Below are 22507 nucleotides of genomic sequence, written 5' to 3'. Positions count from 1 at the left end.
TCCCCCTCTCCCCACCACACCAGATCGCAGCAGAGGGCAGGGGCACCCCTCCATGCAGGCCAGGCTTCTCTGAAGATGTATACGAGGCGGTGGTACCAGATATCACAGAGAAAGGACTGCCCCTTTTCAACGGTGAGTGGTGAAATTCTCCCAGTGCTGTTCCACGCTGCATGCTTCTTACGTGTGTGTTTCATTGTGTGTGTGTGTGTGTGGGCACGCACATGCATATGTGTGGGTTTCACTCCATGTGTTACATTGAGGGGAGGATCGGAACAAGCCTGACATATTTAAGCAATTAGCTCCGGTGTAGTAGTGTGGGATTACGAGTCATGTAGTTTGGCTTGTAAACCAACTCAGATCTGGTTCAACTTTATACAGCTTCTGTCCATTTTGCTTACTTAGTTTATTTTTTGAAAACAAACAAAAACATAAACAGATTGTTACTTAAATGCTAGATCATAAATTGTTGCTAAAGGGTTTGTGTTGTTACTGCAGTTTCTATTTTCCCAAGATGGATATTAATTGCCTAGCTTTGTCATCAGAAGTAGGAAAACTGAAGTGAAATTTCATCCTTTGTCGATTTCACTAGGGACACTTCCCGTAATGCAATGAATAGAAATGAGTCAAACACAGATAAATCTTTGTACGTAACTTTAATCAACCAAATAACCTAGCTATAATATTCTGTGCAATGTGCTGGTGGATGGAATGATTATGATTATATTACGTACATGTTTTGCATTTGCTTTGCATTAACCACACAGAACTTGTAGACATATTTAAACAATATGCAGTAAGTGTTTCTGTCTGTTAGCTTCTGCTATAAAAGGCCCTTTCTAGTGTTTCCAAGCCTGAAGGGTCCTGGTAGGACCATATTGGAACAAGTTCAGTTGCAATGCAGTTTCATACTACTAAGCCCACTCATTGGCAGTAATTCTCCCTTACAGCAATTTAAGTATCTTTTGTTGGAGCAATAGTCCTTCTGTAGGAAATCCAACTATAGTGGGTTTTGATTTGTTTTATTTTTCCAACCTATAACCTGCTGCAAAACAAGAAAGCGAAAAATAATGATTTTTTTGCAGTAAGCCATTACATTGTAGAAGGCATGACCAATACTGCCTCTTTGGAGTTTAATATTGGCAAAGTGAGGATGCAGCTACCGTGAAACAGTGCTAAGGCCTACAGACTGTAATAAAAATTGGAATATATCACCAGTGTGCCATTAGAGAGGTTAGAGCCTTGAGGTCATTTGGACCAGAAAACATTCTCACTTGCGTTGGATTTCACAGTATGTGCCTAAAACTCACACGCAGCCGTTGGTGTGAGTCAGAGAGACGGAGGGGGAGGTAGCAATGACGGGAAAGGAAAGAAGAGAGTGATAGACGGGAAGAGGGGGCTTAGATGGGTGGGTAGAGCTTTCACTGGGCCTTACCTTGTGCACAAGCTAACGTTTGATCCTGTAGGTGATGGATTTCCCTCTCTGTTGGCTTGTGGATGAGCCGTGACCAGGGGTAATCAGGTTCCCTTTTGTTTGCCCCCCTCACTGCACCCTCTCCTCTTTTCTCTGCCTTCCCCTCCCCCAGTGAGTTGCTCTGTGGAGGGTTCCTTGACAGAAAGGCACTCCTGTGTCATTGTAATGCAGCAGGGCTCAGCAGCGTGGGATGATGTTAATGAAACTCCATTCGCTAATGAAAAGCTCCTGTGGCATGTTTTGAAAGACAAAGCTCCCACAGTGTGGAGAGTATGCCCCAAGTTTTTCAACTTTGCTTTCACCATGCTGGTTTTGAATATTGTTTTTGACCAGGAGCTCAGGGCTTTTTCAACAGGCTGCTTCTATAGCCGCATGCAGCAGGCTAATGCTTTATGCCACCATGCTTTACTCTGAGAATGCCTCCTTGCATTTCATTATCTTTCTTAATTGTACCCTAAGGCCTTAAATAATGAATGGATAGGGATTGAGTGAGTCTTGCTGGGAGTCATTCTATTCAACATACCTGAGTGTTCATGCACATTACAGCAGAAAACCTTTTCTTTGTTATGGTAAAAATAATCCAGTCAGCTAATTTCAATATGCATAAACTATGGCCAGGCAATATGGTTGAAATAATAATAATTCTAAGGATTTTTTTCAATATCTACATACGTATATAGCCTATATCACATGTTAAATAATGAAATGTATGTTCCTTGGATTGAACTGTATGGTAATGATATCAAACAAAGCTCAAATAATATGACTTAAATGGTTTTATACCTCATTTTGTCAGTGTTTTTAAATAAAATGTGCTTGTTATCATCAATTTAGACAACAGACTTGTGAAACAAGATATCAAAATGTCATATCATCACGATAATGTTGAATTTTTGCCTGGCCCTAGCATAACCTAGCTTCTAGCTATAAGTGAGTGGTTAGCAGCTTTCTGCAGGCTGGGTAGTTTGCTTGTTTGAAATGGGATCTGTTTGGAATATGAGTGTAATACTATCAGTACAGTGTATAAGGTGACAGTAATGTGACTCCATTGCTCTTGCTGTGTTGCTGTTGACCCCATATATGCATGAGAAGGGGGTTGGGCTGTTAAATATCTCTGTCCATCTAATTGCAGACTCCTCTTTGTTATTGATTAAGAGAATACACATCCTGAGGTCTGCAAATCCTGGAAATAGGAGTCATTCAGATGCAAACAGTTGACATTGTATGCCCTAAATTAAGCACATCCTGTGTATTTGATAATGACAATTGTAGCCAGCACAGTTAACGTAGTTATTTGATTGTGAGATTTAATCACATTCCTGGGGTTGAATATCCAGACTTAACTGTTAGCTGGCCAAGTGAATGCCCCATTGATTTTCAATAGAATTGTTAACGTGCATTTTCAAAGTTGCTTGGCAGAGCAGCAGAGAGGAAAGCCAGGGAGGACAATTATTTATCTATGAGACCTCCTCTCCAATGATCCGTTAAAGGGAGGTTTAGCTCATTGTTTGCAGATGCAAAACCACATGAGGCTTAGGAGGTTTCCCACTGTCTGCCCTCTGGGGCCCGTGTGACCTTGCCTTAAAGATTGGAATATTTGCTCTGGGCTGATAGTGAGTGCAGAGAAATGACCAAACACGGTTATTCATTTCCACACCATCACATTGTAGCAAGTGGCTAAAGTTCTTAAACATTCATGATGTGCTTCCTCTTATCTTGTTTAGTTGCTTGATAAAGTGACTCATTTCACTAAATTGTATTTAATTTCAGGTATACTGCGGCTGTGGGCGCTTTGCCCCTGGGTGTCTAATGGAATTCTGGTAGCTTTAGAGAGCTGACACACATTGTGCTGTTTTTTGAGATGAGGCCTTTAAAGCAGGGTTGTAAAGTGAGTCAGTCTGAGCATTATTCAGCAGAGGCTTCCCTCTCCAAAACTGGGTTAATGAAAAGCCCAAAAGCCTAATTGAGCTTAATACTTATGCTGCTATTCTGCCATCCCTACCCCCAACCATCTATCCTACTTTCATTTTTCTTTCTTCCACCCCACAACCACCCCTCCAGCCCTCTGTTTTACTTCTTTTTTTGACAATGAATGCATGCTCTAGTGGTGAAAGAGAAGTGTGTTTCTAGCCTGCTTTAACCTTGGTTCAAGTGATTTTAAAGCCCATGTGTCAAGAAGGTCCAGTGAGCTGGCTCCACAGATGAGTTGGGGGAGGGATTCACAGTTGACCAGTTTCAGTTTTATGTGGTTGAAACAATTAGTGTCAGCATTACCAATGAGAACATATACTGAAAGTATTTCTCAGGCAAAGCTATCACAAGATTTTCAGTTTATCTGTCATTAAGTATAATTACCTCTCTTTGCTCTATTTGATTAAGGCAAACCTTTAAAACAAACAACGATTTGACCCTTTTGACAAGAAAAACATTCTGTGAGAGAAATCCTACATTTTGTTTTGACTCAGTCCATTTGCATGTTGTTGTTCTGGTTCTCTGCGCTCTGTCAAGGCTCTGATGGCCCTTGGTACAGCTGGGGCCACTCTCAGATGTGTTTGAGAGGCCCCAGTGTTTGGTCAGACGTGACCCGGCTCGACCCTCTCCTGTACACTGGGCCAAGTGCTCAGCAACAGACTCAACCCTTTTTAGTGCTCTACGATTGGGAATGAGGATGGTGGGGGTTTTCTGGCATGCTCTAGATGAATGGAAGACCAGCCAAGGGGGTCCTGACCCTCACCAGGGAGGCCCCAAATGCACGGCACCTCTCAGCACATGTTGTCCTGACCTACGAAGTTGATCATCTATCATTGGGAAAACCAGAACCAAGCCAAATTTTAAACCTGAGGTCTACAGGCAGTGTACAGGCAGCGATGCAAGTTATATTATCTTTGACTTTGTCGTCCACTGGCATGATGAATCATAACTAACTACTGTGGGCCTTGTAGTGCAACAGTCCAAGGACTGTTTCTGGAACATTGCAGGATTTTGTATAATTTTATGTTCTCTTTTTTTGAAGCTTGAACAAGCTTTGTTCCTCTGTCTGTTTCTTGAAATATTCAATAGACACACATGATCGATATGTTTGAGGAAAAGGTTGGAAGGTTGGACATTTTGATGTTTCTTCCAGTGTTATACAGTGGCACTGGTAAAGAGTCTTAAAAGCCTTTCGCTGTGCTGTTGAGGTCTTTTTGTTTGAGGCATATGAGGTGAGTACTGATGTCTGTGCCATTGCTGAATAATTCAATAGTCAAACATGACTTCCTTAATATTCAAATCCCTGTTTAAGATGAGATCCATAAGCACAGAGGAGCCATCATGCAGTCAGATGAGAAAAACGAGAAGAGCAGCAGGAGACACTGAGAAGCCCTTCCCTTTTTTATATGATAGGGGCTGCTGTGTGTTTCACATATTCTCTTATCTCCTTCTCATAGTGGGACATCAAGTGTAACCCTATGACCGTGCTTCTCCGTTTGATGGGGTTCTAAATCCCTCTCTTCCTCATTTTTTTTTTAAAGCAGAGGCAGCACTTCCACTGTAAACTTGTTTGTAAGACCAGTCCATTGCTCTCCTTCTCTCCCCCCCCTTTCTTTTTTTCTGCAAGTGATCAATAAATCCAGGGTCTTTGTTTGGGCTGATCAATATGTTGTAATGAAGGCTGCGCTCCAATTCCCAGCTAAAGCATCACTGGCAGGTTTGGGTTGAATTTACTTTATTCTTTATTGTTATGAGCTCCTATAAATTTTCATTGCCCGTCACTGTTGTTTTTTTCCTGGGAACGCCATGGCCTAGATAACCGCCACATATTGTGCCAGCTGATTGGATCTTGGTGGTATGTGATTTTGGAACGCAATCTTTGATGCAATATTGCCTACAATATTACAAGGAAGTACGGTCGTCCAGTGCTAGCGGTAGGGCCACTACAGTCATTTGTCAGATGGCCATGGCTCCATTGCAGTCCTAAGGCCATATCATAACAATGAAATAATAATGTTGTTAGCGTATTAAAGCAAGTTCACCCGTCTGTGGCTAATTTGTGGGGGATGGCGGTGGGTGCTTTTAGAGCCTGCTGGGTGGTGTGACAGGAGAGGACATATTTTATTTATGTCTGACCTTTTTAGCCAGCGCCTCCTTATCAAACAGGTAGTCTGCATATTGTCCCTCCACATTTGGAGGCAGACAGGGACTTGTGAAATGCCTAAAAGCAGATAAAGTATTTTGTAGAGGGGCTGACATTGCCCGGCTGGCTTCTCAACGCTTCTGCTCCTATCGCTCATATCAGCCTCAAGTCCTGCCCCCTGCTATTGGCGCCCGAGAGTGTGTGTGACTCTGACATTGGGCAGTAGTTAAGGTGCCTCTCCTTTGTGCCTGTGAGTGTGTGTGGGTGTTTGTCCTTGGCATATAATTAGCCTGTTCAACCCAGACAGCTCCTGGTGGTGGTGGTGGTGGAGTGTGTGTGTGTGTGTGTGTGTGTGTGTGTGTGCGCGCGCATGTGTGTGTGAGGACTCCTTCAACGGACGCTCCTGTAAGCCCCAGCTGTTGGTAGAGAGTATGCGCCCCAGACCACCGCTGTCAACACAAGATTTAGCATTCAAATATACAACCGACATTCAGACCATGCTGTATAATCGGACTGTAAATGGTTAAATGTAGATTGTTTTTTTGTCTCGCACAAGGTTGCGTATAACCATATCTGCTAATGAAAATTTCATAGTCTGTTATAATCCACAGCGACTGGATACAGAGTTGAAACGCAGGCCTTTCATAGTATTGCTGCTTCACCCAGTCATGTGAAGGTTAGGGGGGTTTTATAGGTTATTTGGTTCTAGATCACACCTGGGCCCCTCCAGCCTTGACGCACTACTGCTAAGGTTTTGAAATTGATGTGTGCGCTTCAATCTAAAAGACTGTCAAAAGGGAAAAGATTAATTTCTTTTTCTAAAACAATCCTTTCCTGTTAGCACTTGGTCATGACATGAGAGGGGGCTGGAATAATTCTTGCCGATTGTGGTGTGGTGTGTCTCTGGCTCTGGTTCAGTTGTGAGTTTTATTTAACATGAAAGACATCCGGAAAGTGCATAATATGACCCCACTATGTAATGAGGTCATGTATAAATAGCAGTATTGACCTGACTTTCTGCATATATGCCTCCATATAACTAGGCTAGTGTTATTTTTCACCAGTGAAACGCCAGTACCAGTGTAGAAAAGAAAATGCCAGCTTGCACATGGCAGACAATAGATCAACACCGTGGAGTGAATTGTTTATTTTTCTAAAGGACTTTGTGGTTTCTTCTCTGGGACAGCCTTTTCGGCTAGCAGAGTGAACAACTCTGTATCTCTTCCACAGCTCTACAAAGAAAGCCCTGTTTGCAGTGTTGCCCAAGCAGTTTATTGAGCAATATTCAGACCCCCTCTCAATTTTGCCCGCCTCCGATTTGATTTCTCTCTGTGCTGTGCTTGTTTTTCTCATTATGTTAAGCTAGCGGAGGGTATTGAGCCTCGCCCTCACGTTTTCCATTGCATCCCTCATTGAGACATCGCCAGGCATGTAAGAGGAAAAAAAGCCACTCCCAGTCTGTACTACTTTTCTCTCTAGTTTGATCTTTTGTTCGTGAGGGGATACATTTAGCTTCAGCTTTGTTGCTTTTACACATGGGTGTGGTCTGTTGCTGCCCAAATGTTTGATTCAGCAGCAGTACCTGTCTCACATAGCTGTGAACCAGAGACAGTGAGCAGAGGCAGCGTAGTGTCCTCTTTGTCTGCAGGGTCAAAGAGGGAAACTAATACTCGGATGAATATATTAATGAGATAGTTTGAGCAAATGTAGAGAATATTTCAGTGAGACAGAACTAGCCCCGTGCATGTTTAGCCTTATGCTGCGTTTTAGTGCCATGCACAGCTCATGGTTTCGAGCCCCACGCTGCGCTCAAGAGGCGACATGAATTGGCACACCATTATTCCTCTGACAACAAAAGAGAAATTTGAGGCAGGGATACATTAATTGACCCAGATACTGTAACCATGTTCACAAAGGCCAATATCCTGCCTGGGAAGAGACGGCTACCTCCTGCGGGCCACGCCAACTATTGTGTTCCAGCAGAGGCTTAAATTTCAACGCACCAGCGCTTCTCTGGACTCTAGCCTCTGATGACTCGCTAGGTCGTATCTCGTGACATCCTTTATGCATCCTCCCTTCATCCTTCCCCCCTGCCACTCCCTTCTCTCCCATCCCCCCTGCCACTCCTGAGCTTGAAGATGGAGGAGCCCCCCGGCCTCCATACAATGATTGATGTGCTTTAATTGAGTAATGCATCGACGGTATTGAGGCATTTAGTCCTACATTCTTCGTGCCCAAACAACCCGGTTTTGTTTCTCGGGGTGACCTTGGCTGCTTTACGACTTCAGTCATGTGTGAAGCACTGTTTTAGTGGTGTTGGTAATATTTTTGATAGATGGCCTTCAGTTGTTTTGAGGAGCTGGTGTTTTTGATATTTCCCTCTGGCAAGTTTTTTTTTTTTTTTTTTTTTTTTTTTTTAAACCTGTGTGTCTGAGCCCGGGGAGAGACAGGATATGAGTAAAGCTGAGCGCCATCCACTATTGATTGATCGTATCGTTCCGGGGACCTGCTGAGGTGACGGTCATTGAGATTTGTTATCATGTCTTTGGAAAAAAAAACAACCACCAAAAAAATTCATTACCTTGATTTATATTCAATTAATCTCTTTATTTAATCTTGGTGAATGGAAACATCGCCTCCTAGGCCCAAACTGTTTGCTCATCAGATGAGTGTATGTAGCCAACCGTATTACTAGGCCTTGCTGACACCAGTGCCTGCCATCACAGCACGGATATTATGATTGACCTGCAGCGGTTTCTAGTCTCCATTTCAGCGTACGTTATGGCAGCGAGCAACATATCGCTCTGCAGCCTACGTTGTCTGGGTTTATATTATCTCTCTCTCCCTCTGTCGATATTTACTGAGGCATTAAAGAGCGTGCAGCATGTCGCCACTTTATTTCCTGTAGCACTGCCTGCTCAGCAGGAGAGGGGCTGGAGGGGGGCTAGAGGGTTACTGGAGGGTATAACTGCTGCTACAAGCTGAAGGTCTGTTCAGTGCTCCATGCATGTGGAGCCTGGCCTGGCATACAATAATTTAAGTGTGCTATATCCACCAATTGTTACTGAAAATGGCATGCTTGTGGTCATTAATCAACTTGAATTAACATTTTGTTCAATAAACTGACAGAAATGTCAAAGCCCACCCTATTGATCTGCTGACTTTATCTCAAAACACTATGCACACTCTGTTTGTAATGTCACCAACAGTAACACAGGTTTCCAGGTGCTTTCCAGCACCCCACCCCATCTCCCAGCTCAGTCCACCAGAGAGCAATACACTCAATCTTATATAGATTCTGTGTCAGCCCTTCACTCTCACACTAAGTGTTCTAAGCACTGTGACCTTTGTAGAAGATAAGCTTCCTTCGGCTGACTTGAAGAGTTTGGAATAACGGCCTCAACCATTAATTTATGGCATTGCTAACCATATGAGGGCTATGAGCCAAGGTTATTGACCTTTCACGCCTGTCACCAGTGATAGAGGGAGTCAGGCCCAAGAGGAAAATGAATTGGGCTTATTAAGAAGCTGGGCTTTGAATCAAACCTAGGGGGCATCTTTATTCTCCAATTTTCCCTTTCAGTGGAAATTTAAATCATTACTTTTTTACACTGTTTGACCAATTGTCTTCTCCCAGAGTAGAAATTGAGGGCACATACAGCAGGAGTTACACCGATTCACAATGCTCCCCTGCATGTGCTGTGTCTGTGAGAGATCAGGGTGAAATGCGTGAACTGATAGAAGGATTAACACTTGCAGCACAAACATATTACAGCAGCTCATGTTGAACCGAGGTCATCATTATCAGATGAAGGATTTTGTGGATTCTAAATCACTGATCAAAGTCTTTATGCAAAGGGGATTTAAACTGCTAGAGTGGCTTCACAGTTTTATTTCAATCAGAAATCTTTTTATCCATGGGTCTTTGCTAGTGATTGATTGGTACATTTATAGCTGGAAGACAAAGGAGGAAAGCTGAGCCAGGCCAGAACATCTGAATAAAATGAAGTATGTAAAGAATGTTGTGTGGACTAGGGAGCAACAGAGCCATGGATAGAGGAGATTGACCACATGTTATTTCAGCCCTGTCCTCCCTCAAAGCTCCCAGTCTGTAAAACCTGGTGGGAGGCAAGGGAGGCATGCATTTATATTGGATCAACATGCTATGATTTCATTTTTCCAACTTCACTACTTGTGTTTGTAATCACACTCTGTCCCCAATGGGGTTCAACTAAAACCATTTTTATTGACTCTGGAGAAGCTTATCTGAGCCTGATGCATTGTTAAAGTGTTTGTATATAGGACCACTATCACATCCCGGTGGAAATAAGCAATAGATGAAGAAAAACAGAACTGGTCCTATGCCATATCTGTGTGTTTGTTATTAGAGGCTGTCCCTGGTGAGGTCCAACTTAAAGGACATTTTAATAATGTAGCGGAAGCTTAGACTGTTCCTTTGTTCAGTGATTCATACATATACTTCAGATATTACAAGTGGGCTTAGCTATAGCCTCATTTGGAGAGCAAGAACAGAGACAGAATCACTGATGCTGGCTCAGCCATCCTCTGTGGTATTCATTTAGATTAGCTTGTTGAATTTTTCAAGTGTTTGTTTATTTGCAACCAGATAGCCAAAGGATGAGGTAAAATGACTAATGTATTAGGATGATGTTGTGTGTATCTGAGTTTGTTGTGTGTGTATACTGTATGCCTGTGTGTTGGGGGAGGTATTAGTTTGTATGTGTATGTGTGTGTGTGTGTGTGTGTGTGTGTGTGTGTGCTCAGGTAGACTATACTCATTAAAAATGTATATACAAAATGGAAAAATATTATCTTTGCCCATGGGTAGCAGAGGTATGCATGGGTGGGCGGTCTATTTTGGACCTCAAAAGCTCCATATCACAGAGCTCATTCCTCCAGCAGGGACTATGGACAAGTGGGTGCCAGCTGATGGGGTAGCATACACTTAGATAAATCTGCCCTCCCGTCCTTTAAAGGCTCTATATGTTGTGGACGGCTGGCCGAGAACATAAACCATCTACTTGACATGGCATTATTATTTTGGTACCGACTGTTTGCTTAAAGCAGACCCCCTCCATTACACACACACCTACCTACATACACACACACACACACACACACACACACACACACACACACACACACACACACACACACACAGCTTTTCCTTTAAAGTGGACCTTATTGGATGAAGAGTGGAAAGACAACTGTGAACCCATTTGAATGTGAAATGCTTGTTTTCCCTCTGTGTGCTACCAAGAATGTGTTGTGCAGGACGGCTGAGGTCAGAATGACACAAACAAGGCATTGTGTTGCATTTGCCAGCCACTCTGTGCCGAGTGACTGTTGTGGGCAACACTGGCCATTGTTCTTTTATGCATCCGTTGAATGATGGACTATTTGAAAATAAATTTGATTAATGTGATGTAAGCACTGACAAATGCTGTATAGCAATTCGATTTTTTTGATCACACTTTCCTATCTTTTGGAATAGAAATATATTGACTTTTTGCATTTTTGGAAAAAAAACCAAAACAAATCTCCTACACAAGAAGATCCATGCTCTGTAGTCCAGTAATACATATTGATGTGTAGCGGAGATCTGTGGCTTTACAGTGATAGATTTTTGATGAATACAAGATGGAGTACATTCCACAAATCCACTTTTGTGTTTGATATTCTAGACTACGGATTTACATGCGAGCATTCAACCCTGCCCGGATTGTCATGCCTGCAGCTGTGCACACTACCCATGATTCATAGTGTTGAATCATACAAGCGGCTGCACTTCCACAGGGCTGGTACTAAAGTAGGAACTGCCTAAATGAATAACGTGAGTGCTAAGGCTGGCAAAGTGTTCCATGATGACAATGACTTGTCCACACCCACCTGTCACACACTACTTGACTCAGTATAATCTCACAGGCAAACAATATGGCCATTGCTGCTTTTAATGATAATAAGTCTAACTACAGCTCCGGAGGCCACAGCTCCCTCATGCCCGGCACCTTCTGACAAGGCTGTTGCAGACATTAAAGGGGTGGCGTGTGCAGTATTAGGTGTTGGACCCCGCTGACAGCTGGAACAACATTCCATGAAACTTGGCCACAGCTGATGCAGTGTGTAACCTCTCCTCAGCCTATCCCCTCCAATCCCAGCCTCTGATTATCCCTGGCCTTTATTTATTGGTCCGTCCGCAGCACGCTTGGAAAATGTGATTGCACCACCATCGATTTGTGTCTGTTTGAAATAAGGTGGTCCAGACACTGGGCACACGCATAAGTGGGAGTTTTTCCCCTCTCCTTCCCTCCCTCCCTCCTTCCTTTCTCCCTCCATTTCCTTCGCTATCTCACTCGCCCCTCCACTTCTTGCAAATCCATCCTCAGCGTGCCATACAGGCGAGACGATGGTTCCTCAGCCGCTTATCATGCCTCGCACCAGACCACCAAGGGGTCTAAGCATGTGTATGCAGGCAGCTGTGCACCACTGTTTAACTCCATTCTGTGTGGGATAAGTGGGGATTGGCATGTTCTCTGCCCGTCAGAGCGGGTTTCATCTGCTCAAAAATGCGACAGCTGGGCAGAGCTTTTGCACTCCTCCCATATGAGAATGAGATACGGAGAGACGGAGGGAGAGAGGGGGGACCATAAAGAGAGGGGTTGCCACAGCTTCCTGACTGTGGCTTGGAGCAAAACAAATGTTGGCACATGTGTTATGAGTTAGCGCCGACATAACTGTTTTAAGAGTGGCCTAACACATTAAAGATGTGTGGCTGGCTCCTTTACTTTCTTTCTTTACTCTCTATGCTGTAAACACTGAGCAGTAATAGGAGGAAGGGCATAAGAAGAGTAATTTATGTGCGGAGGAGAAGCCTGAGATGAGCCCTCCCTCAGGGATTAATGGGAGTCTCTGTCTCTGTTCACAGGAAATATGAAAGGCCCTTTGTTGGTAGAGGGCTTGCTGCTGCCAGCAAATAACTACCCCCTGTCATATCGAAAATCCCCCAACCTCTAAATTCATTGCCTCCACTGCTGCTCATCCTTCAACCTTATTTTTTCTCTAAGCCTATGTGTTTTCTGTCAAAGTCGCTCATTTATGATTCTGCGCCGTGCCTGCCGTACGGTGGCCCAGGAGACACTGGCTCCCGTTGTTAGTATTCACTGTCACTTCTAGAGTTCCGGCCATTGGGTGAGCAGAAGGAAGACCGGGTGAAATAGCGCACAGGTGGCGATTCATACTCTAACCTGTGATTCCACATTTAGTCTTTCTGCTGTTTTCTGTCTGATCTATTTCATTACAGGACCTACTCTTATACCATGCAGTGATTAGCCAGTTTTGTGGTTGTTAATGTGCGGCCATTGCCTGTGCTGGTGGTAATGGTTTATTTTTAGTGTCGGTGACGTTGTGTGTTGGTCTAGGTGGTGGCTAAACATACCTCCCAAGGCTAGGCTAGATAAAGAATGGCCTATCAGTGAGGGGAAATGACTGTTTGGCACTACACTGGCAGTGTGTCTTTCATCAGGTCACACCTTGGTCTCCTCACACCTGCGGCTCCGGACAGGAGGGTGAAAGGCTGTTGGTAGGTGTTAATTGCTAAAAAAAAAAAAAAAAAGGACACCTGTTTAAAAAGACTCCTCTAGAAAACAGGCTAGTATTTATTTTTTTTTCCTCTCTTTCCCTCTCTCCTGTGCTAATATTTCACACTCCTAAGAATAATCACAGTTTCACAGTATTTTTATTTTTGTGTGTCTCGACTTCAATGGGAGGAATAAAGTATGTCAGATGGGATTGTTTTGTTCTTCTCTGCCTGCCTTGCATTGGAATTTGCTCTGCGCTCAGCTTGTTAAGCACTTCAATACAGTACACAGATTAACGTGTTTATACAAAAATCCTCTTTTCAGTGGCTCTGAGCTTACCAACACTCCTGAAAAGAGTTCCATTCTTTTCTCTCACTACGTGTCCAGCTTTTCTTTCCAGCATGGGGGCTCCAGAAATTTTCATTTACTTGTCACATTGCAAGGAAGAAAAAGTTCACCGGGACATTTCTGTAACACCTTAAAACGTAGAAGCCAACTGCGTAAAACCAAACACGCAAGTGGATTATAATTGGGTTGCATAAATTTTGACTGAGAGTATAAACAAATAGCTGCTGAATTATTTTTCAAAATACCAGGTCTGCCCGAAAAATAATTTCTCTCTAAGATAAAGAATTGTTTGAGTTGTTTTGAGCCATCCTTGATGGTTTCAGCTCTACTCGCATTTCTAGCCTCAAGGAGTTCCACAGTGAAAGCAGAGAATCTATTGGCTCCATATTGACTTCCCCAGGCCGTCTCCAATGGATTTGACATGGATAACACTGTTGTGTTTGTAACGAAAGGGGGAGGGGGCTTAATAAAGGCAGGAGCCCCCCAAATGAAAAAAGGGGGAGGAAAACTGGAAAGAGGAAGAGAGAAGTAAAATGAAGAGGGCTCAACTTGGCAAAAGCCGTGGGTTGTCAGGGGCAACTAAAAGGGCCCTGTGTAACCTGCCTCACTCACCCCCCTCCTGCAAGAAAGCTTGACTGCAGGCGTATATTCAGACTGAATACGAACCAGACATTGAAAAGCTGAAACAAAATACAACATGCATGCACACATTGGACTCCACGCCTACTTTATACATGATTTATAATTAAGTTTGTCCAGGCCCTGCTTGGAGTGTAGATGGAGTAGTGCTTTAATGAGCCTCATAGTTATGTTATTCTATGCTTTAATTGTAATAGTGAGGAAGCCATTCATTTGTTTAATTTACTAGACTGGGAGTTGATGGCTGGGCTGGCATGGTAGGGGGGAGTTTAATGGCCATCCTCTGGAAAGGATAAGGCTTATTAGGTCTGATGGGCCTCCTGTCTCATATAACCTAATGTGCCCATGATAGACGGAGGATTCTGGGTTTGGATACATTGGAACTATAAATCGAAGCATATTCCCTGGCCCTGGAGTTTGTAATTGCCCATTAAGGGGCATGTTTGTAGATGGAGGGGCCAGATGTCCCTGATGTGGCTGAGGGTCCACAGTGAGATGTGAGGGAGAATGCAGTTAAAGGGAGGAGGAGCATGGGCTGGACACTGTCCCTCATTAAAGTGACCTAGGCTCTGCTAGCAGGGCCATAAAAGCCCTTTAATGTTCTTACCAGAGAAGCTTCACAATTTGCCCACAGCTCCACAACCATAAAAAACGGACTGAATTCCCTAAGAATTCTCTGCTGTCATAGCCCTCGGCACCAGCTGTCTATCCATGTTTAAATCTAACCCTTGGGCGCCACTCCCTCACAGTTTGGTGTGTGCCATATGTAACATTGATCTTAAAAGGTTGGCTCCCACTGGTCTACTCAAGAGTGTTTCTTCCAAAGAAGACCTCAGACTGATTGAGTAGGACATATGCAAGGACAACATCAAAGATTTCAGTATTTGGTGTAATATCACATGGCCCTGTTGATATTATCATGATTGATTTACGATGCGAATGGGGTTTCTTATGTTACCGCTTCTCTCATTTCTTTCCCTTATTCTTTTTTTTTACATAGATAGTAATGTGTTCTTGGTTTTATGTAACTATTTGTTATGAAATGGCGATTTAATTTACTTCAGCTGCTGTGTTAGGGATAGTGTGTCAGATAGTGTCATATATGCATGGCAGCACCCGTCCCTCTCTGAACACCCTATCTCTTGTTTGTGTTTGGGCCCTAAACCCCATGCACAGCTGCCACGGGGGCATGTCTGGGGGTTGCTGTAATGGTGATGACCTCCTAATGTGGATTCCAGTGAGGCAGAAAGGCAAATGTTTGTGGTTCCAGGTCCTCCTGGTATCCCGGGTCGCTACAGCTGTCATGTTATCTCCTTCCTGCCCGGCCCCTCTAGCTCCGAATGCAACACAACACTGCTAGCATCCCAGCTGCAGACACTCTGAGATATCCGCTAATATTCTGACAGAAGCCTGCATACTTAATCGTCAGGCTTCCGGCACAATAGTCCGCTTTGAGGCTCAAGTCCCAACCGGAAAACAACAACTGTAGATTTCAAGGAAGGAATCTGATTTAATGCCCTCGTAATGCCATGCTCCCCTACTAGGGCTGAATGAACTTTGTATGAACCACACATATTTAGACGATTTATACTTGTGATGTCGTTCAGGGTAAAAGGTGTACTTTCTGCTTGGTTACGCTTGGTTACTGTGCAAAAATGCTCCCTCCCACCAAGTCTTTAAATTCATTGTTTTCCCTCTTTTGTGAAATGTTATGGCCTTCTTTGTATGCTGGCCATAATGAGTGCCAATGGAAATCTTATTTACACTAGCTGTGTTAAGGGGTTTTGGCCAGTGCAGTGGAAAGTGTCCCCTCTTGGCCAGTCAGCAGGGATCACACTGAGCTCTGTGTCTGACGGATGGGTCTTTTTTAATGTGACAACTGAAAGAAGCCCCATGGTTTCCCCCTGGACCAGGACACTACAAAACAACTACTAGCAGAGCTCTGCTTTTACCCCTTCCTCTTTGTTTCGGGTGGCATTTCATTCTGCCTTATTATTCCCTCTCCCTCCTTCCACCGCTCTCCTCCCTCTTACTCTCGGTTGAAAACTGATATGCAAAAGACTGCTTCGGGTTACAGTGCAGGCTGGAAGCTACTTTTCAAAAGGTAAACTCAGTGAATAACAGCATATTGTAGAGGTGTGGGCAGGGACGGAGGAACGCGGAACTGAGGGAGGAGCTGCTCTCCCCTGGCGGCTAGGCTGAAGGCATTCAACTGCTGCCCATTGTGAGCCCTCACTCAAAGGGATTTGTGATGGGGATGATCTTTGACCCCTCTACGCCCACATTATGTAAATCAGTGTACAAAGGAGAGGGATGATACAATCATTTTCCTCCACACACACACACAGTTTATTTTGAATGTGTGTGTGTTTGTGAGTTTGAGCATTTGCTAAACTGTCTCTCTCTCTCTCGTCCCTCTCTTTCTCTCGCTCCTGTGTGTGTGTGGGTGTGTGTGTGTGTGTGTGTGTGTATGAGAATGGGTATTTGTGTTTACTGTTTACAAATCAGTGGCCGGGGGGCATCTAAACGGCATAGCGATCCTAGAGAAATACACCAGATGAACTTGTTGTCATGAAACTGAGCTTCCTCCCTGTGTTGTTATGGCATTGCTATGGAAGGTAACCAGATCCTCCGCTCGGCCCTGCAGATCCCCCTCCCAAAAGCTGTTATTGTCCCAGTACATAAAGGATGGGGGGGACCTGTAACACAAGATGGGGCAACGTGTTGAGGTTCACAGACAACGCCCTTTCCCAGATTGTATCCCCTGTTGACCATTACTGGTCTGAGGGGTTATAGTCTCCACTGAGCAACTCAATAGCCTTGAACTGCTCCCATGAAAGCAAGTTAACATTCATTTACCATTCTGCTGCCTTTGCTTTAACCAAAGCCTGAAAACATATGTCTGCCCGTCCCTTTGTGTGCAGGCGTAATGCATATGAGAGTGCTGTATATGACACCTCAGTAATGGAAGCCGCACAGGTGGACTTAATGGCTGTCGGAATTTAAAGTTGTCTTTTGTGCAACTTCTCTTCCGCTTTTATGTTGATTCTGCTCAGTAGAATGAGATACTTTGAAATGGAAAAAGGAGACGCATGTCCTTCAAAATCAGGATCCCTTGTGAAAGTTTTAGCTTCAGCTTGATTGACAGCTGTTGGTTATTGTATGTGTCTGCGTTTGCAAAAATGCGCAAGGCTGTGTTTATTTGTTCCCTTTTCAAGTCTTTAAACAATCTGTAGCCCAGCAATAAAAGCTGTATAAACACAATGACTACCTGCGCTGCTAAAAATGGGCTGGGACTGCTGTGCGTTGTTTAAATCACTTTGATGTTTTGAACATTCCTCACCTGAACAATATTTTTAGAGGTGGAAATAAGTGCGCCCAGATATTCCATTGGCACATCGTGGAGTCAAAGTCTTGATTTTAAATGCACAGTACTGTACAGTTGTAGGGACCCTCATTTCATTTTCATTACTCTGACATCTGCAGGAAGTGCACTGTTGGGAAAATAAATTTAAAACAAAACAGCTGATGGATTACAGTGTAACAGCTCAGTTAGATTTTTTTTTTCTCTTTCCAGCTCCATTTGTAAATAAATAAATAACAGCGTCAATATTTTAAGATGCATGATATGATGTGTTTTTCAATTTATTTATTTAATCAACACGAGGTTTGCACATATGTGGGACCTTTATGTGTTTTCAAAACTCAGTATGATTCTGGCGCATGTAATTCAAACCATCTGTTGAGGGAGACTGAAAGGGTACCACAGCATCAACAGACTAGGCTTGGCCTGCATTCTATGACCTCATAGGACTGTATGCCATATTTTGCAAATACGCTTTGCTAACTTTGCCAAACCCTACCTCTGGTAACTAATTCTGTGCCCTCGGGTGCCAAGTCACATACTGATGGCTAACCTTCAAAAATTATCAGTGTCATATTTTCCTGAGAAAACAATAGGAGGTGGTGAATCAGACAGTGTTGCAAGGTTTAGGGTTCCAGAGGCACACTGCTGACATCATAGAATTGGTAAGCCTGTAAAACTGTCAACCGAATGTGTTATTTATGGACGCCGTGTCTGTGTTTTGGAGGAACACCTCTTCAGCACTGCCATATAGTGTTAGTGTGAGAAATACAGTCTGCAGTGGCTGTGAGGTGGCCATGGACAGTGAGTTACAGCCTCACTGCCCTCAGCACTGAAGATTAGCAGTTCTAACACACTGGGATATTAAAGTTTGCTTTACTGCTCCCATCAACAGCCATGCAGGGCTATAGGCATGTGTTATTGAATTCATATAATGTGAGTTATTAGGCCGTACATCTTGAGTGTCCATGTATATTGCTGGATGTGTCCGAGGTGGTCCTAGAGGAAATAGAGTAGCGGAGGAGATGATATTGGTTAATAAGCAGCTGTGTCATACCCTAACCACAGAAGATATTAACAGGAATAAAGGAAGGGGAAAAAGGTTGTGTTATTATCACACGTGGATAACTGATATTCTGAATTTGTACGTGCATCTGAGCACGCTCACGTACGTGGTCCAGATAAACTTTGCTCAAAATGATAAAAAGATAACATCACTTTTAGCAGGCAATAAAAGCAATGAGCTTAAGCGAGTAAAACACATAAGTCCTGTGCCCAATCCAGTGAATCAGAGGCCTGTGGGTACGTGTAGGGAGTCAGCCTGAGAGGAGGAGGCTGAGCAGCAACCTAAGTAATAGGACTAGCCACAGTCCCAAGTAATGCAGATGCCCATCGTTCCTGTTCGCCTGTTCACGTGCTCTAAAGAATAGGATCAATCCCAGTCTCCAGAATTGCTATTCTTATACCTGGAGGCCTAGCAGGGGACTTTTGAAGAAAATGGGACGCCACCTGGCACAATTTAATCCTCCAACTATTTTCAACATAGAAGCAATGCTGTACCCTGTGTATGTTATAGATGCCTGCCGGCCAGTCGTTGCCAACTTTAGATTTCCCCGCCTTCAGCCTTACCTCAAGAATGAAAAAGCAGACTCAGTATCCATCAAAACCAAAAGTACATTTTGTTTTTCAGGTTATTCGGAGCTTCTAATGTTAGCAAGTAAACTGTAATACAGGAAGAGCTTCACAACTTTGTAATAAAATCTCACTGTCTCTTTCAAAGACATCTCATTGTGGGTTTAATTCTAAATAATATTTTGTTTTAGCTTTAATCAGCATTTGCCAATAGTTATGTGTGAAGGAAGAAAGCAAGATAAACGGGGGGCCATATCAGGAGTTGGGTGGTGGATTAGGGTGCAGCAGTGTGGTTTGATGTTTAATCACTGTGTGAGCTGTTCAAAGAGGAAAAGAAAGGTTTTTCAGTAAACACAGAGCAGCTGTAATGGCAGTGGGATGTCTTCCTGGTGAGTCTTGCCTCTGTTGGCATAACATGCTGTGAACCTGCATCTTTGTTTGCCTGAGAGGTAGCATTGAAGCAGAATGACAGGACAGCGCCGACCAAACATAGCACCTCTCTCTCTCTCTCTCTCTCTCTCTCTCTCTCTCTCTCTCTCTCTCTCTCTCTCTCTCTCTCTCTCTCTCTCTCTCTCTCTCTCTCTCTCTCTCTCTCTCTCTCTCTCTCTCTCTCTCTCTCTCTCTCTCTCTCAGTTGGTCTGTTAGGGTGACTCAGGTGGAGGCATCATGCTTGCTTGCATTCTTGAAATCTGAAAGCCCACTTAACAACTGGGTAAATGCACTGTCAGGCCTGGCCTGAAAGCATTGTATAATTGCAGAACAATTACCCTGCTTAATAACAGATCAGGCTGCTTTGGTGATAGTTCAAAGCAAGAGATTTTGCAAAAGGGAAAAATAGAAACAGCAGGAAATCAGCATGTTTCTTTCAGTATAAACGTTAATTTTTCACTCAGGGTCATGATAAGAGAAACACTGATTGTTTGCTTGGGACACGCTGAACACCAGCAGCTGTCTGTAGTCATTCACATTTACACCAGCCACCAGCAAGTACACCCTGACTTGTTTGTGACACCATTGTAGATGTTACTGTGACCCTGTCGAACGTTGCTATCACTGTGAGGCGACAGACGATTCCCACGAGTCCTAGCTTTAAAAACCCACGGTCTGGAAACATTTCAGCAGGCGGGCTGTCCAAGTGGAGACAGATTTGTACATGGCCATGCGTGTGGTTTGGTGTTTTAGCTGAAGACAAACTGAGGACAGATGTGTTTGGAGTCATTTCCCCCTTTTTCACTCCCCTCCTCCCCCCTGATCCTGCCTCCCCCCTCCTTCCAGTTCCCCTAATCTGGGACTCATTGTGTCTGTAATAAAGCACAGCTGCACAGATCCTTCTCTGAACCCACTCAGTTCAGCTGATTACATGGGGGTAAGAGGGCTCTCCTCTCACAGAGCCCAGTCATACAGTCATGCTCCTGCATGGTGATGCCCTACTATTCCTCTACCAGTGATAATGTTGTATGTGATGAGGGAGACTCACTTGTGCCGGACTGTTGCCAGCCAGGACTAATTATTCACACCTATTATGATGCTGCATTTGCACTGGGCATCACCGCACCTTTATAGTGCTTGGATAGCTATATCCATCTCTGTGACGTGTGACACAGAATTTGCTCACATAAGCAAAACTATCCTACCACTGTCTTGTGCATGCTCCACCAGTGTGAAGTATAAAAAGATGTATTGCAGCCTTCCTGATTGCATGTGTGCATGTTTATTTTTCAATCTGCAGGCATCTTGAAAAAGATAAAATGTGGTCCATTTCACTTGCATGTTGGAATGAAAACCTTTTTGAAATGATCAAATTGTTTGTGCAATTTCAATGAGCAATAGCTAGCTGCTCACACTGCATTATGTGAAGGCGAGCCTCACTCCTCCATTGCAGTATGTCAATTTAGTGGGTTGGATTGTGTCAAATTGCTTCTGCTCAGAAGTAAAAAGAAGTCATGCATATGAAAGTGAGCAGCCCTAATGGAAAGATGTGTGTCTCTTACAAATTGATGCTGCATTGAGCTTCAGAAGCCGAACTTATGCATCAAAGACAAAAAACAGCAAAAGTGATCTATAACACGCCTGATTTGTACCTGAGATCTCTGTATCACTTCCCAGTTCCCACCAACTTTCCCTCTAACTCCGGACAACCAATTTTAGTTCTCAAAGCCCACACACTGACAGTATCCTAAACGGCTTTTACGTGGGATTTCTTTATTTGTCTACTGCACCAGACTATCAGTGCAATTACACAAGTCTGTGCTATCAGTTTGAAAAGAATATGATTAATTCAGCCTTGAGATAGACATTAATTGCTTTGCACAGATGAATGTAATACTACCCCCTCCATACAGCAGTTCCCCCTCCCGTCACCTCTTCCTTTCCATTCCACTCAGTTGATCTCCTTTGAGCACCAACTGTGTGTGGGGGAGGGTCAAGCAGGTCAAAGTAGGTTAGTAGTGAGATGCATTTATCTCAGTTGCGGCTTGATATCTTCAGGAACCAACGGCATACAAAGGGATTAGTTCAGTCGACACATTAAGACAGCGTTTGTAAATTCACACAAATGCATGCTTTCCTCTCTATTTGCTTTCTTCAACTAGAGCGGCACATAACAAGCTGTCATGTGTCTGAAAAGCTGTGTATGTGTTGAATTTGAAAGCTTTTGAGAGGAACATTGTGCTTGTCTTTAATCTTCTTTCTGTGTATTTTTCCTCCTTTTCTTTAAGCACGGGCTAATTGTGTTTCAAGCGGAATTTGACACGTATTGATTCAAATGTGCAGTGGCAAATGCGCACACCCTGTGTATTGGCAGCTGCCCTAATCCCTCTCTTTGAAGAAGCCTCTCTTTCCTTGGCGTCATTATTTTGAGGACTGTTCTTTTCTGTTTTCTCTTGCCTTTCAGAGCAGGCAGGTTTCTAAACTCAGGGCCTTTACAGCCTTTAGTTTATCTATCTACTGGTTTGGTTTGCTTTATTTAAGGAGTTTTGATGAGAGATTTTCCAATGTCCTGCAATGTGTGCCATAGGGCAAGGGAGTAAATTGGAAGTTGAGGATTGTTAGCTTTAGGTGACTGCCCAACATGGTGAGTCAATTATTTTGTTTAAAAAAAAATATTTGAATATCTTGGCCATTTCTTATTCTTTTTTATTCTTTTTTTATTCTTATTTTTAATATTCTTTTTGGATAACATTTTAATTTCATTTCTGCATCCATGCCTTGGGTGCATTTTAACTGATTACCACATAAATGTCCATTTGGTCAATTTACAGTGGTTGGCGTAAGCAGTGAGGCAGAATAAATGAGTATGCATTTGTTTTTGTGTGAGTGTCTGTGCGTGTGTGTACATGTGA

The 22507-nt window shown here is 43.5% G+C and overlaps 1 protein-coding gene across 1 annotated transcript in view; it reads left to right on the top strand.

Moving 5' to 3' along the window:
• The window catches only part of LOC139650165 (cadherin-2-like), a gene marked incomplete at its 3' end in the record, with an annotated part of 51296 nt that overhangs the window by 2072 nt on the left and 26717 nt on the right, over nt 1–22507 (top strand). The window contains exon 2 of the mRNA XM_071526736.1: nt 24–132. Coding sequence (XP_071382837.1) covers nt 24–132 — 109 coding nt within the window. The remainder of the gene's footprint in view (nt 1–23; nt 133–22507) is intronic.

This window comes from Centroberyx affinis, unplaced genomic scaffold (genome assembly GCF_046629955.1).
Source record: "Centroberyx affinis isolate AG114_WGS23_722 - 3 ecotype Tasmania unplaced genomic scaffold, CSIRO-AGI_Caff_v1 ptg001449l_1, whole genome shotgun sequence".
NCBI lineage: Eukaryota > Metazoa > Chordata > Actinopteri > Beryciformes > Berycidae > Centroberyx > Centroberyx affinis.
This window is presented reverse-complemented; position numbering and strand designations above follow the sequence as displayed.